Consider the following 17,328-nt stretch of genomic DNA (forward strand, 5'->3'; position numbering starts at 1 on the left):
TTTCTCCTTGATGCTTCCCTTTTCTGGCCTCTTAAAATTCCTCCTTTCCCCTTCTCACTTAGGTTTTATTATGTTTCTCATCTTTCTTCATTTCCTGGTCTTACCCTTTTGTTTTCATTCTAGTTTTATTTTTTTTTTCTCTTTTCTGAAAGTGTGTTTACACACGTTTGTGCATGTTACATGCTTGTGCATTTTGTCAGAAGAGCACTTCAGACTGCTTCACCTCAGAAGTCTTTGGCATAGGAATTTTTTAGGTTTATGGGGTCCAATGTTTCTTAAGAAATCCTCAGTTCTCTTATTATTAAAGAACTATTATATTCCCAGACAGTGAGGGAGTCACCGTCTCCTGGGGCTTTGTGACATTCTTTTGTCCTCCTGTCAGGGAGAAATTGAATTCTTTTATTTGTTACCCCAGAAGTATCCAAAATAAAACAAAATGATGTGCATATGTGGCTATCATCAAGCAGAATTTGGGGCTTACATTACTTGTACTTTAAAGCCAGAGAGGTGATTGTCTTCACTGATATCTAGACTTGACTACTAGGGCTTTCTTTAAAAACAAAACACAAAAAGCCAAACAAAACAAAAAAAACCCCACAAGCACAACTTTCTGATCAGTCAAAACAGAGTGTGTACATTTTCTCTCTGACATTTACTTCATTTTAACTTTTGTCTTCATGGCTCTGTCTAGTTTCAGATGGTTGACAAGATACAAATGAATTTTAGTTATGTAATTATTATTAAAGTTACTGTGGTAGGAAATGAAAGTATGCAACAAAGTGGCCTGAAAATAATTGGTCATTTAGACTGTGCCCTAGCTAGTGGAAAGTTACCCTAGTTAGAAATTCTAGATGAATGTGACTTTCTTGTGAAGACCTGTCCCTTTCCAGTGTCTCTCCAGCAGAGAGCAAAACAAGCCTTAGGTACTGTGGGTCCTGCTGGAAAGTTTCTAGGTGCCTGCAAGCAGCATTCGCACATCTACTAGTATGTTAGGGGTAAGTGTAGTGTAGGAAGGCTAATAATAGTTTTCATGAAAAAGTGTAATTTATTAGGTTACAAAAATTCTTCTTTAAAATTTGGCTTCTTTTTTCCAAATTCCTCCTTTCATAGGGAGTTTTTTATGGGGGTAGTAATATAGAGATCTTCATTTCATACCAAGCAGGAGAAAAGAGTTACCTTGAGCCATGGCCAGGTACCTCAGTTGGTTAGAGCCTTGTACCATTATGCCAAGGTGGAGGTTCAATTCTCGGTCAGGATACATAGAGGAATCAATTAATGAATGCTTGGATCAGTGGAGCAACAGATGGATGCAACAGATCAGATGGATGTTTTTCTCTTTGTCCCGCTCCCTTTTTCCTTCCTTCCCTCTTCTCTCTCCCTCTCTCCCTTTCCCTCCTCCTCTTTCTAAAAATCAATTTATAAAAAGTCACCTTGGAAACTTTGAATATCATTCACCATTTATAATTGTGCCTCCAGCACAAATACTTAGAAGTAAGCATGTTCCATTGTCCTTGAAGGCCAGAAGGTCTTACCTTCCTTGGCATGTGCAGTTGGGGCTGGATCAGTATTGCTCAAGGAACACTCCAGCCTTGTGATCTTGGATTTCCTTCTTCATCTCTTGGTGCTTCACTTCCTTTAATTGTAAAATGGCAGGAATTGAACTAGATGATTTTTGGAGTTCTATTTCTAAAGTTCTGTGAATCCCTACGATCGTGCTTTCTTGTTAAAAATCCATGGTTAAGGATTTCAGGTTTCTTGCTCTTAAAATTTTTACTGTTGTAATGGAATATGAAGATAGCAGAAACCATAATTTTGTTTCAAAGATTTATAATAAGAGATAATTTGAATTACCATTATGAAGCAGTTCTGTATTTCTCCATAAGCGATCCAAATAGATAAAACTGGTTTTTGTTTCAAATCCTTTTTTAATAAAACACTTAATTTTCTCTTGGAACTTTACATGCATCTTTTCATTATAAGTTTCCATTTTTGGAAGCCATTGCTTTATTTATTAAGGTTTCTAAATTTTTGTGAGTTTTGATGATCATCTGAATTAGAATTCATGTAAAGATAGCATGGAATAATAAAACGTTGAAAAGAATGTCCAGATTGGTTCCTCTTATTAGTTTCGGAATTTTCAAGATTCCTAGATAGTATTGTAGTATAATGTAATAGGAATTTAAGTAGAGTATACCTTTTCTCTCACATTTTTATGACTAATTGTGTCAAGATCTCTTGTAAGCTTTCTAAATGACCTAAACTTGAACAGGAGAGAAAATGGTGTATCTTCATGCTCTGCTGCTAATTTCTTGAAGGTGCCATTGTCTGCCTAGAGTAAATTTCTCATGGCTTTCAGATAATCATGTCCAGTGATCTTGGCAAATAACCTGCACTCTAATCATAGACACTTCATGGTACATGGTTACTTTTTGGAGCTTCAGAAAATTTCCACTTTTTCTTGACTTTATTTTGACTGTTTCTTCTTTTTGATCAATGCTGTTTGAAAAGACTAGACTTGTAATGTGAATAAAAGAAAAATAGAAAATTAATATAAAATATTTTTTTGGTATGTTAATTTTCTATCTCCCCCCCCCCCGGATTCAATTTCTAGTTCAGATACTATCACTTGCTAGTTATGGCTGGATCTTTCTAAGTGTAGCTTTGGGATTTTACTCAGTTTGATCAGTATTGCAATCAGAAAATTCACAAGAACTTCTCACCTTGTGTAAATTGATTTCTTTTTTACTTTTTTTTTAATTTTAGAAAAATATCTTAATGATTATATTTATTTCTGAACTTACTATTGGAGATGGGTCATCCTGCTGCAAGCTTAATTACTTACATTGAAATTTTGTTCATCTTCACCTTAGAATATTTTTCCCATTGATTTTTGGAGAGAGTGAAAGGGAAAGGCGAGAGGGGGAAGAAAAGAAAGAAAGAAAGAAAGAAAGAAAGAGAAAGAAAGGAAGGAAGAAAGGAAGATAGATGAAAGAAATAAAGAGAGAGAGAAAGAAAGAGAGAGAGAGAAAGAGAAACATTCATATGAGACATCCATAGATTGGTTGGCTTCCATACACACCCCAACTGAGCCCGGGGATCGAACCTGCAACTCAAGTACATGCCCTTGACTGGGAACCCAACCCAAGACCCTTCAGTCTGCAGGCTGATGCTCTAACCACGGAGCAACCAACCAGGCTATATTGAAATATTTTAACAGTGTGGCTCATCACAAAATAGTAATGTTCAAAGACTAGTTTATTAAGGTATTTTGCAGGTATCAAGTTCTGTTTTGCACAGGGTGAGAATCTCTTAGGAAGTTTTCTGAATGCTTTCTATTTTTATTTTTATTTTTTTTTAAAGCTGTGTTATTTTTTAGTTCCTCATGCTTTGGAAGTAACAGTTGAAGAGAGGTGAGGAAAGTTTGTGAAAATTGTGATCGGGGATTAGCTGCCACCTGCCAGAGGTGTCTTCTAGAGGAACTAACCTCTTTGTGGTGCTAGAGCAAGGTCACTGGATTAAAAAAAAAACAGGTAACCATCTTATTCCTTGTCTGAAAAGTTCAATTAATAAATGCAACGTGTTCAAGGGAAGGTGAGCTGGTGTTTACAGAAAGAACCTAATTCTCTCCTCAGAAACAAGCAAGGTGGACTATGTCCTCTTTCAAGCTGCCACGGCCATCATGGAGGCAGTGGTCCGAGAGTGGATCCTCTTGGAAAAGGGAAGCATTGAGTCACTGCGAACATTCCTTTTAACCTACGTCTTACAGAGGCCCAAGTAAGTACACAAAGGAGTTCTGCTGAAACACTATGCTAAGCTTATCCTTTTGGAGCCTTTCCCTTTGTTTTTCTTTATTTCTTTTAAAGATAGACATTATGGGGAAGCTATGTGTGGGCCTCATATTTTAAAAACTCATTCGTCCCCAATTGTTTTGGCTTAGTGAGTAGAGCATCGGCCTGGGGACTGAAGGATTCTGGGTTCGATTCTGGTCAAGTTGAGGGCTCCATTCCTGGTGGGGGGTGTGCAGGAGACAGCCTGTCAATGATTCTCTCATCATTGAAGTTTCTGTCTCTCTTTCTCTCTGAAATCAATAAAAATATATTTAAAAACAGCCCTGGATGGTTTTCCTCAGTGGATAGAGTATCGGCCTGCAAACCGAAAGGTCCCAGGTTCGATTCTGATCAAGGGAAAATGCCCAGGTTGTGGGCTCAATCCCTCATGGGGGACTTGCAGGAGGCAGCTGATCCATGATTCTCTCTCATCATGGATGTTTCTCTCCCTCCCTCCCCCCCCCCCCCCTCTCTCTCTCTCTCTCTCTCTCCTTTCCTCTCTGAAATCAATAAAAATATATTAAAAATATATACATATTTAAAAACAAAGCAAACTCATGATTATAGCTTGTTTTGCTACTTAATGAAACAGTGATTTTTTTTTTTAAATTGAATTTATTGGGGTGATAGTGGTTAATAAAATTATATGGGTTTCAGGTGTACATTTCTATAATACATCATCTGTATATTGTATTTTGTGTTCACCACCTCAAGGAAATAATGATTTTTGGGTTTATGATACTAGATTTTGTTTCTTTGAGGAGATTGTGCTGGATGTTAGTTTTTTTTGTTCTTTGTTTTGTGGTTGTTTAGAAGATTTTGGTTTTAAGTAAAAGTTGATTTTGGACTCAGTTGAAAAGCCTTTTTAGTTGTTCTTCCTTTGGTGCTTGGTAAATATTATAAGACAGGTGAGTATCCCAAGATGGGTGAAGGAGGAATTAAGTACACTGACAAACCAAACATTACATATAGAAATGTATGTTACATAAAAAGGTTGTAGAAGAAAAAAAGCACCAAATTCTTTTAACATTTTTTTTGGAGAGGGGCTCCAGTTTAAGTAATGGGGTGAAGGTGAATTTCTTTACATGTTATACACATTGTAGTGTTTAAACATTTTATAAGATTGTATGTATTTATTATTGCTTTATGTTTTTTTGTTTTTTGTTTTTTTTTTTAAATAAGAGGAAAATTATTAGCACACAACTTTTGGGGGGAGATTCACTTATAACTTTCCTTTTATGGTAAGTCCCTTAAATGCCAAGTCTTCTTTTAAGAAGAGGCAATGCACAGTCTCTATGTGCTGTCTGGGCTGTTGGATACTTTTTTGAATGCATGCTGTTAATTTCCAAGTTTTTTTTTTTTGTTTGTTTGTTTTTTAATCAATCTTTATTGTTCATATTATTACAAAGGTTCCTCATTTCTTCCCCCTTCCACCAGGTTCCCACCCCATCCTCCGCCCCCTCCCCACCCCCCCATTGTCCTCATCCATAGGTGCACAGTTTATGTTCAGTCTCTTCCTCCCTCCCTTTCCCCGAGAACAGTCAGTCCACTCCCCTCCCACATCGCCGACTCTACTACAATGAACCGCTATTATTGTTCATCAGGTTTTTCAATCTCCTTTTTTTTTCTTTCTTTTAAATTAATAAACTTTTACACTTCTAAGAATAAATTTTAAAATCTAATAATTTTAAACCTTGTTTTTTTTCTGCCCTGGGAATTGAGAGCAAACTTGTGACATCTAAACTTGTCCTTAGGCTATCAAAAAGTGTAGCCATTCAAGTGTAAATGGACACCTTGTTTAAACATAGCTGCTGGTTGGAGTTGGATTACCTGTTCTGGGTGGGAAGGGCTTGTCATTCCCTTTCTCCATTAAAATTAAGGTGTTAGCTTTAAAACCTCTTTTTGGCAAGAGACCTTAAACTTTCAGAATTTTAAATTTTTCAGATAGTAAATCAGTTACTTAGCATTTTCTCAAATCAATAATACCTCCACATGCCCAGGGATACACTTCAGACAAAAGACATTTCCAAATAGATCAACCAACCTCATCCAGGCCCCACACAAGGCACTCACAGATCAACACCCCAGCCCTATACTAACTCAACACATCCAGATCTAAGCCTTCCTCATTTGATTCAACAGACCCTCAAGTTCCCGCAAAAGTTTCCAGCCATGTCTGAGAGGCAGCCTTGGGGTGGAGGCAGGCGAGGAGCGAGCTGTTCCGGGCCTGGCTGCTCCGGGCCTGGCCTCTGTTGCTCTGGTCCGTTCCACAACCAGCTGCTCCGGGCCTGGCCGCTCCCAGCCTGGCAGCTGCTGCTCCGGGCCTGGCCACCCGACCCGGCTGCTCCGGGCCCGGCCGCTCCGGACCTGGCCGTTCCCGACCTGGCTGCTCCAAGAATGGTTGCTGCTGCTCTGTGCCTGGCTGCTCCCAACCCGGCTGCTCTGGGCCCGGCTGCCCCGGGCCCAGCCGCTCCGAGCCTGGCAGCTCCCGGCCTGGATGTTCCGGGCTTGGCTGCTGATGTTCTGGGTCTGGCTGCTCCCGACCCGGCTGCTCTGGGCCCGGCTTCTCCAGGCCCGGCCACTTCGGGCCTGGGTGTTCCTGGACTGGCCACCCTGGGCTTGGCCGCCTCCGCCTCAGGCCTGGCTGCCACTGCCCCAGGTCTGGCTGTTCCAGGCCTGGCTGTTGCTGCTCTGGTTCTGACTGCTGCTGCTCTGGGGCCTGGCTGTTGCTGCTCCAGGCCCGGCTGCCACTGCCTTGTGCCTGGCCACTCTAGGCCTGGCCACCGCCGTTCCAACATTCTGTCCTTTTTTTTTTTTTTTTAAAACGCATTTATGTTCCAATGTTGGCTACTGAGTTGAGTTCTGACTTAGTCTTCGATTTTTCAAGATCTTTTTTGTATTCTTTCTTAAGTAATTTTACTATCTTTTGCTCTCACTTGATTTCTTCACATTGAAAACTTCTTTGGTTTCTTCCTCCTTGTCCTGGAAGCTCAGCAGGTTGGCCTGTGGCACCCCTTTGTTCTCCGCGCGCTCCTGTGCTGCTTCAGCCTGTTGCAGGGGTCGGCAGCGCCGCCCAGGAAGCAGTCCCCGGCCTCGGCTCCGTGGCCCGCGCTCAGCGGTTGAAGGCCCAGGGGCACCCCCCCCACCTGGGGGCCCCGTCGCCCGGCTCCTTGCTGGTGCCCAGATGGCCGGTGTCCGGCAGGGGCTCCTGCTCCTCTTCGCGTTCCTCCAGTCTGGAGCTTTTTTTTCTCCTTCCCGCTAGGGGCGTCTAGCATCAGAGTCAACAGACTGTCCTCTGCGCGCAATGTGCGCGACTCCAGGGGCTCGCTTTTCGCCGCTCCCCCAGGACTCCACCTCACAGCCCCGTCTCCCTCTGCTTGAGCCTGGGTCCCCAGGGATTGGCCTAGAACTGGGGTTCAGAGCAGTCGGGAGTGGGGCTCAGCACCGCCAGAGGTTTTGTTTCTTCCCGCCTGGGCAATCCAGCATCAGGGTCAGCATTCCGTCCTCTGCGCGCAATGTGCGCGACTCTGGGGGCTCTGCTTTTCGCCGCTCCCCTGGGACTCCGCCTCACAGCCCCGTCTCCCTCTGTTTAATTTCCAAGTTTAATGAAGAAAATTTTACGTAATTAAAAACGTTAGTCGTGAGGAATGTGGATTGGTAATGATAAACATGCATAAAGCTTTAAAAGTAATAGGGAGCACAGTGTTGTTTTACCTTCCTACTGACTGTTCATGGGAAGTCTTTGAATTTGTAATATTGAATCATAATTACTGGCATGACTTTAACTTTCAGTTAATTGCTGATTGCTTTACATATAGAAGATGCACAAAAGAAAAAAGCCTATGTTAGTTTAGCATGTTAGCATTGCATGTTTAATGAATGTGTTCTATATAGATGAGTGGCTATACATGTATGTTTTCTGGTTTTAACAGTGGAAGATAAATTTGCTCCAGTTTCAAACCTTTCTCTTTTTTTATGCTGGTTTTCTTAATTATTTTATTTTTTAAGTGTTCTTTATTATTTATTTTCCTAGTCCTATATAATAAAGAGGGAATATGCTAATTGACCATCACCCTCACAAAGATGGTGGTGCCCACAGCCAATAAGGAGGGAATATGCTAATTGACTGCCATGCCCTCAAAGATGGCGGCACATACAGCCACAAGATAGAGGCGCCCAATCCCTTCAGTACTGCTGGGGCAGCAGGTGCATGGCATGGCCGGGCCTGCCCCCAGGTGGGTCCAGCACTCTGTGAACCTGCCTCTGGAGTACCCCGGTCTCTTCAGTTCCTCAGCTGCCCAGGGCCAGCCCAAGGGATGACCAAAGACTGAACAAGCAGGCTGCATGGGGCAGCCAGGCCGGCAGTGGGAATTAGTGAGGGACAATCAAATGACTGAACAGCATGCTGCATGGGGTGACCAGGCTGGTGGGGAGGAGTGTGAGGGTCAACCAGGTTGGCAGGGGTGGGGGGCAGTTGGGAGTGACCAGGATTGCAAGGGAGGCAGTTAGGGGCAATTAAGCGGGTGGCGGCGGTGCAGTAAGAGGTAACCAGGCCAGCAGGGGGGGCAGTTGGGGGCGACCAGACTGGTGGGGGGAGCAGTTAGGGGAGACTAGACTGGCATAGGGATGTAGTTGGGTGTGACCAGGCCGGTGGGGGTTGGAGGCTATTAGGGGTGACCAGGTTTGTGGCAGAGTGGGGGGAGCAGTTAGGAGCGACCAGGCCAGCAGGGATGGGGCAGTTGGTGGCTGCCTGGTTGTCAGTGGGGAGCAGTTAGGGGTGGTCAGGTCAGCATGCAGAGGCATTGAAGGGTGATCAGGCTGGCAGGGTGGGGGTCTGTTAGGGGTGACCAGGCAGGCAGGCAGGCAGGTGAGCAATTAGGAGCCAGCGGTCCAGAATTGTAAGAGGAATGTCTGACTGACCGGCAGTCGTGCACCTGGCCTCTAGTAATTTATAATTCTTGTCAGTAGAGATAATTGAAACTAGTTTTATGTACATTCCTAGTAATAGTATTCAGCTTTATGTACTTTTTCTACTAGTAGTCAGTGAGTGTATTTGAAACTGTCGGGTTCCTCAAAAGTACAAAAATTACCTTTGGTCAACTCATATTCTTGCCTATAATAGGATCTCTCTGTTTGGTTAATGAATGATTCAAGTCTGTATTTTGAAGAAACATTTTTCACATTAGTCTGGATGTAGGGACATGTATTTATTCATTTGCATAAATTTCTCTTTTTAAAAAAATCCTCATATGAGGGTATTTTTCCATTGAATTTTAGAGAGAGGGAAAGACAGAACTATCAATGTGAGAGAAATGCATCCATTAGTTGCCTCCTGTATGTGCCCTGATCAGGGCCTGGGCTGGGGCAGAGCCTGCAACCATAGTATGTGCCTTTGATGGGAATTGAACCTGGTGCCTTTGGTCCACAGGCCTACCCTCTGTCCACTGAGCCAAACCAGCTAGGACCATTTGCATTACTTTCTAACATGCCTATCATGTGGCAGGCATTATACTTTACCGGGGACTACAGTACCAGCAGGCCTGGTATGGTGGCCAGTCTGGGAGATGAAGTTAAACCCCTGGCAACAGATGGTGTTATAATAGGTGTTGGAGAGCCTCCTTATACCTATTATGACCAGCCAAGTGTAGGAACTCTCTTCAGGGATGATGTCTGGACAAAGTAGTGCCACAGTCTGGGCAGAGGGCAGAGCAATTCAGAGGCCTGGAAGTGCCTGAACCTTGTGACAGTAACTGTGAAGAAAGTTCAGTATCTGCAATTCTTAGTGTGTGTAGAAAGAATGAGATCAGAGAGGGAAGTCAGTACCCATCCATAAAGAGCCTTAGGAAAGGGTAACCATCATTTACTAGTATGTCCAAATGGGGATACGTTCAGAGTAAAAGAAAGCACTATTTTGAAAAATACTGATTTTTATAGATAGGGAGGGAGAGAGAAAAACACCAATGATGAGAGAGTTGTTGATCAGCCACCTTGTGTATGCCCCACACTGGGGATGTAGACATGTTCCCTGACCAGGAATTAAACCATGACCTGGTTCATTGGTCAATGCTCAACCACTGAGCTGCACTGACCAGGCAGGAAAGCACTATTAATAACTGGAGGCCAATGCACGAAATCTGTGTGAGAGTAGGCATTCCTTCCCCCGGCTGCTGGCATCAGATTCCCTCTGGCACCTGGGACTCAGGCTTTCCTCTGGCCGTTGGCAGATTCCCAGGACCCGGGCTTTGCCTGGAAGGACGTCTGGTCTAATTAGCATATTGTACTTTTATTATTATAGATTGTGTTGGACAGCAGGAAATTGGGAGTGTTCCATAAAAGTTCATCTAGGTCCCATTGCTTATAAGTCATGTTAAGGAAATAGGGATATTTTTGCAAGTGTTAGAGGATATGTATAATAGCTGGGTCCATCTACAGGGTTTTATGCTAAGTGAAATAAGTCAGAAAAAACAAATACTCCTATGTGGAATCTAAAGCAAAATAAGTGAACAAACAAACTCATAAATAAATACAGAGAACATACTGATGGTTACCAGATGGGAAAGTGGTTCAGGGGGTTAGTGAAAAAGGAAAAGGGATTAAGAAATATAAATTGGCAGTTACAGAATAGCCACAGGGTAACTCATTTGGTTAGAGTGTTGTCCTGATATACCAAGTTTGCAGGTTGGATCCCCAGGGCACATATAACAATCAACCAATGAATGTGTAACAAAGTGATGCTTCTCCCCATCTCCCTATCCCTCCTCCCCTCCCTCTGTCTCTAAGAATATATCAATTAAAAAGTAGTCACAGGGTGTAAAGTGCAGCATAGGGAATATAGTTAATATTGTAATAACTATGTATGGTGCCAGGTGGGCACTTGGATTATCTGGGGGATTACTTTGTAAATTATATAATTGTTTAACCTCTATGTTGTACAACTGAAACTAATAAAATTACTACTGACCCAGTGCACTGATTCGCGCACATTGAAAGGAAATTAATTAGAAGGTGGCCAGTGGGGCAGGACTAAGCGAGATGGGGTTGGACACGCCCTGGAGCCAACCTCCCGTGGTCCCTCCCTGGCCAGCTGCACCTGGGTTGGTGCTGTGGCTCAAAAGGTGTCTGTACCCCAGTTCTGGGCTCACTGGGGAAGAGCCTAGACTGTTTGGTAGCAGGCGAAACTCGAGGGCACCTCACTCTCAGAGGTGCTTGCAGCGAGTACCGAAGGACCCAGAGGAACACTGAGACTCAGGAGCCGCATAGGGCATGGCTGACGAAGCCAAGGCTGTAGGCTCCACCCTGAAACTCCGCCCCATCTAAGCTGAACACAGAGACTTTTAAGGCTACCAACTCAGGGAAGCTGCGAAAATGCCGAGACAAGGAAACAGATCACAAACGAAAGAAATGGAGGACAAAAAGCGACTGGATATAGAGGTCAAAACCACGGTTATAAGGTTTTTCAAGAATTTCCTAGAAAAGGTCGATGAAGACCTATGAGGATATGAAAAGGGATCAACTAGAAATAAGGGATCAACAAGAAATAATAAGGGGTCAACAAGAAATAAAGAATACATTATCTGAAATAAAAAATATTATACAGAGTCCTAAAAACAGAATGGAAGATCGCAAGAATCAAGTCAGATTTGGAACATAAAAGAGCCAGAAGACACTCCTCTACAGAAGCAAGAAGACAAGAGATCCCAAAAAGTTGAAGATAATGTAAGAAACCTCTGGGACAACTTAAAGCAAACCAACATCAGAATTATGGGGGTCCCAGAAGATGAGAGAGCAAGATATCGAAAACATACTGAAAGAAATAGTGACATAAAACTTCCCCCACCTGGTTAAAGAATTAGACTTACAAGTCCAGGAAGCGCACAGAACTCCAAACAAAAGGAATCCAAAGAGGACCACACCAAGACAAATCATAATTAAAATTCCAAGAGCAAAGGACAAAGTGAGAATATTAAAAGCAGCAAGAGCAAAGCAGGTAGTTACCTATAAAGGAGTACCTATACGATTGTCAGCTGATTTCTCAACAGAAACCATGCAGGCCAGACGGGAATGGCAAGAAATATTCAAGGTGATGAATAGCAAGAACCTACAGCCAAAAATAATCTACCCAGCAAAGCTATCACTCAGAATCGAAGGCCAGATAAAGAGCTTCACCAATAAAAAAACGCTAAAGGAGTTCATCACCACCAAACCAGAATTATATGAATTGCTGAAGGGGGTTCTTTCGGAAGAGAAAGTAAATAAAAACTATGAACAACAGTTACTAACTATCAAGTGAATCTAAAAAGCAAGGAAATAAAAAAAATCTGATGAACAATATTAACTGTTGAATATAATAGAATCAGAGGTATGGAAGGGGAGTGAACTGACGATTCTCAGGGAAAAGGGGAGTGGGGGGTGTGGTAAGAGACTGAACATAAACTGCACCTATGGATGAGGACAATGGGGGGTGGGGAAAGGGCAGAGGGTGGGATGGGAACCTGGTGGAGGGGAGCAATTGGGGGCGGGGGAGGAACATTTATAATAATATGAACAATAAAGTTTTATTTTTTTTTAAAAAGTGTGAAGTGCACGGGTACCTCTGGCAGGTGGGGTCCCTTGGCCTGGACTGCGGGGATATTCAATATCCCCGATTGGGTCCTGCAGTGCGAGAGAGCACTCTGAAAAGTTGCTTTTGTACAGGGTGTAGAATGGAAACATAAGTGTGCTATTATATAAACCATATTTGGGGTGGACAGTGCCCCAGTAGCAACAAACACATGGCCGAAGGTGGAATTGTGCGGACCTATGAGGAATCTGGCTCCTCCTCTCTGGTTTCAGGGTGTGTCACTTGAGAATGGCCCCTGCTAAGTCACTGCAGTTTGGCAACTCCTGTGTTGAGCGTCTGCCCTGGTGGTCAATGCGCATTATAGCAACTGGTTGGACCGTCAGACACATAGCATATTAACCATATCTTTCTTTCTATCTATCTATCTATCTATCTATCTATCTATCTAATCTATCTATCTACTGGTTGGACCGTCAGACACATAGCATATTAGCCATATCTTTCTTTCTTTCTATCTATCTATCTATCTATCTATCTATCTATCTATCTATCTATCTATCTATGGTTGGACCGTCAGACACATAGCATATTAGCCATATCTTTCTTTCTATCTATCTATCTATCTATCTATCTATCTACCTACCTACCTACCTACCTACCTACCTACCAATGTACCTGAAGCCCAGTGCAAGAAATCCGTGCATGGGAAGGGGGGATGTCCCTTAGCCCAGCCTGTACCCTTTCCAATCTGGGATCCCTCTCACAATTCAGGATTGCTGGCTCCCAACTGCTTACCTGCCTGCCTTCCTAATTGCCCCTAACCACTTCTGGCTGCCAGCCTGATCTCCCCTAACCACTCCCCTGCCAGCCTGATTGATGTCTAACAGCTCCCCTGCCAGCCTGTTTGCCCCCCACTTCCCTCCTCTGCTGGCCTGGTCACCCCTAACTGCCTTCCCCTGCAGGCTTAATCACTCCCAACTGCCCTCCCTTGCAGGCCTAGTCCCTCCCAACTACCCTCTCTTTCTGGCCATCTTGTGGTGACCATCTTGTGTCCACATGGGGGCAGGATCTTTGACCACATGGGGGCAGCTATCTTGATCTTGTGTGTTGGAGTGATGGTCAATCTGCATATTACTTTTTGATTGGATAGAGGCCTGGTGCATGGGTGGGGGCCAGGTCGTTTGCCCTGAAGAGTATCCTGGATTAGGGTGGGGGTTCCCTTGGGGTGTGGGCGGCCTGGGCGAGGGGCCTATGGTGGTTTTCTGACTGGCCAACCCTCCCTCCCCAATCCACCTGCCAGGCGACCCAAGTGGAGGCCCTGGTGTCTGGAATTTATTTATCTTTTACAATTGGAACTTCGTAGCCTGGAGCAAAGCAAAGCCTTCTGCTCGATCTGTGGCTTCAGCCATTTCTGTTGGAATTTATGTATCTTATATAATTGAAGTGGAGGCCTGGGCCTGCCACTGTGTGTGGAAAGCTTGGCTTCCTCCATTGTCGGGGAAACCCAAGCCTCCCTTCTATTCTCTGTGGTGGCAGTCATCTTGGTTGGGGTTAATTTGTATACTAACTTTGATTGGCTGGTGGGCATGGCTTGTGGATGTAGCGGAGTGATGGTTAATTTGCATATTACTCTTTTATTAGGTAGAATATTACACTGAGTGGCCAGATTATTATGATCTATGAGCACATAATAATCTGGCCACAGTGTGTGTGTGTGTGTGTGTGTGTGTGTGTGTGTGTACACACACGCATACACATACACTAGAGGTCCAGTGCACAAAATTCGTGCACGGGGCGGGGGTTGGTAATGTCCCTCAGCCCGGCCTGCACCCTCTCCAATCTGGGATCCCTCTCACAAACCAGGACTGCAGGCTCCCAACTGTGCTCGCTTGCTTGCTTTCTTGGTTGCTCATAATTACTTCGGCCTGCCAGCCTGATCACCCTCATCCCCTTCCCTTTCAGCCTAATTGATGCCTAACTGCTCCCCTGGCAGCCTATTTGCCCCTAACTGCCCTCCCCTGCTGGCCATTTTGTGGCAGCCATCTTGTGTCACATGGGGATAGTCATCTTTGACCACATGGGGGCAGCCATCTTGTGTGTTGGAGTGACAGTCTATTTGCATATCACTCTTTTATTAGATAGGAGAGAGACCTGGTACACGGGTGGATGCCAGCTGGTTTGCCCTGAAGGGTGTCCTAGATCAGAGGGCGTTTGCTTGGGGCGTGAGGCATCCTAGGTGAGGGACTTGTGGTGGTTTGCAGGCCAGCCATGCCCCCCAGTGACCCCAGCGGAGGCCCTGGTATCTGGGATTTACTTATCTTCTATAATTGAAACTTTATAGCCTTCAGTGGAGGTCAGGGCAGGCCAGGAACTTGGCTTCCTCCATTGCCGGAAAAACCCAAGCCTCCTGCTTGCTCCATGGCCACAGCCATCTTGGTTGGATTAATTTGCATACTCACTCCTGATTGGCTGATGGGTGTGGCTTGTGGTTGTAGCAGTGGTATGGTCAATTTGCATAATTCCTCTTTTATTATATAGGAGATACACACACACACACACACACACGCACACACACACGCACGCACATACATATATGTATATTTTAGTGGCCCGGTGCATGAATTCGTGCACGGGTGGGGTCCGGCCAGCCTGGCCAGGGAGAGGGGGCTTAGGCAGTTGGCTGGCCTCCCTGCTGGTTGAACTCCTGGTCGAGGGGACAGTTTGCATATTAGCCTTTTATTATAAAGAATGTACACTGAGTGGCCAGATTATTATGCCTTCAGAGATCATAATAATCTGGCCACTCGGTGTATATAGATATTGAATGTCAACTGTAATTGAAAAGTTTGGATTTTATTTCAAGGGCACTTGGTAGTTGTATCCTTGTGCACTCTAAAGGCTGGATTGTAAAGTTCAGGGTTATGGTTTCTTTAAGAAACAATTTTGCAATGGCAGTTAAATCTCTATGCCCTTGTCTAATGAGCCTTTTAAAAAATATATATATAATATATATTTTTATTGATTTTAGAGAAGAGGGGAGAGTGGGAGAGAGATAGAAACATCAGTGATGAGAGAGAATCACTGTTTGGCTGCCTCCTGCACCCCCAACCCACTACAAGGGATCGAGCTCACAAACCAGGCATGTTCCCTTGGCCGGAATTGAACCCAGGACCTTTCAGTCCATAGGCTGAACCAAAGTTGGTGAGGGCTAATGAGCTTATTATAATGCCTTAATTAAGACCAATACTCCTGCCACCACACCGAGGAACACATCTCAGAGATAAGATTTTAAAATAGATTTAAAAATTTTGTTTTTATAACATTGTGTAATGAATAGCTAGCATGCTGCCTTTCCATGGGAATAGACAAGATTACTTCTTGGAGATGAATATTCGGTCAGAATTTCTCTCTTAATTGGTGGAATCTTAATCTGGCTCTTAGTGAGGTGACTTACATGAATCGAACATTGATTGAAGAAACTAATGATTACATAGTGCTTACTGTGCACTGGGCAAAGTTTTGAGAACATTCAATTCTTGTAATAACTCTGTTATTGTTGTCCCCACACCCCAGAAAAGAAAACTGAGACTCTGAGCGTTAACTGTCTTACCTATGGTCCCAAAGCCAGTAGAAAATGGAGTGTGGATTTGCACCCAGGTCTTCTGGCTTTGGAGTCTATACATAATCACTGAGATAAAAGCAGGGTTATTAGGAGGTCAGACATAGTGAGACATTGGGGAATATTTTTATATTAGAATTATGTGAAATTTTTCACTTTGATCTTTGTTTTACAGCCTCCAAAAGTATGTTCGGGAACAGATTCTCTTAGCAGTAGCAGTAATTGTAAAACGAGGCTCACTAGATAAGTCAATTGACTGCAAGAGCATTTTTCATGAAGTCAGCCAGTTGATCAGTAGTGGCAATCCCACTGTGGTAAGTATGCTAACATTTTGTAAATATTTATTTTTTATATTATATAGATTCCATTATTGCAGTGGCTATCTACATAAAAGAAAAAGCAGTTTTTAATTGTTCCTATTTTCTCTAGTCCTTTTCATACATGTGTACATACTGTAGATATAGTGTAGTTCGTTTTTTCATTTGGTCCTGTTTCCATATTGCTCTAGTATTCATAATCATCATTTTAAGATGTAAAATATCATAAACTAATATATCACACTATGCTTAGCCATTTTCCTTCTATTGAACATTTCCTCCATATTTAATAAACCTTTGATAGCTACTAATGAACATGGATATAGTGTTGCCTAAACTTCCTTTATAAAGGAGATTTATAGAGATATTTGAAAAAAAGAGATTATTGATGGTGTTCTGTGGATGAAATAGGGTTGACCTCATCAGTTAAGTGAGGTTAAACCATTTAGTTTCGTTGGCCAGAAACTATCTACAATAGTTTGGCTTTCACTCTTCCCTTTCTAATAATGTATTTTTTGTGGCCATCCCTTATACTAGTCTAACTTAAGTGTTTAAATAAATTTGGGGCAGTATAGTAGATTCACTGGTTTTTATTGTGGATTAACACTTAGGGGCTGCCCAGAGGAGACAGCGCTCAATAAGCATTCATCAAGTGTTGATCTCCCCAGTGGTATCACCCTTATATTTATATAATCTTATTAGGACATGAACAATACTAAATGATCTCTTGTTCTATCAAATAATATTTTAATTATTGAAAATTAGAAGTAAGTATTTATGCTATTATTTGCGAGTGAAAACTAATTGTGTATTAAGATGGAACACCAACTTATTAGCTCTAATTTTAATGCCTTAAGAAATATTTTATAGTCTTGATTCTCTATAGATAATTTTGTGGACGACTATCTAATTTATAAAATGTTTCCTAAGGATATTATATTTTTCAGACACAGTACTGTTCCCATTTATCATAACGTGTTTTTAGAGCAAGTGTGCTTGTACAGT

At 42.9% G+C, this 17,328-nt stretch overlaps 1 protein-coding gene across 2 annotated transcripts in view; it reads left to right on the forward strand.

The window, feature by feature from the left end:
* The window catches only part of XPO4 (exportin 4), a 129,265-nt gene that overhangs the window by 21,747 nt on the left and 90,190 nt on the right, over positions 1–17,328 (forward strand). For both annotated transcript variants that reach the window (XM_084878548.1, XM_084878547.1), the window contains exons 3-4: positions 3,633–3,774; positions 16,182–16,320. In XM_084878548.1, coding sequence (XP_084734674.1) covers positions 3,633–3,774; positions 16,182–16,320 — 281 coding nt within the window. The remainder of the gene's footprint in view (positions 1–3,632; positions 3,775–16,181; positions 16,321–17,328) is intronic.

The sequence above is a fragment of the Pipistrellus hanaki genome (genome assembly GCF_964339955.1).
Source record: "Pipistrellus hanaki genome assembly, chromosome: 3".
Lineage (NCBI taxonomy): Eukaryota > Metazoa > Chordata > Mammalia > Chiroptera > Vespertilionidae > Pipistrellus > Pipistrellus hanaki.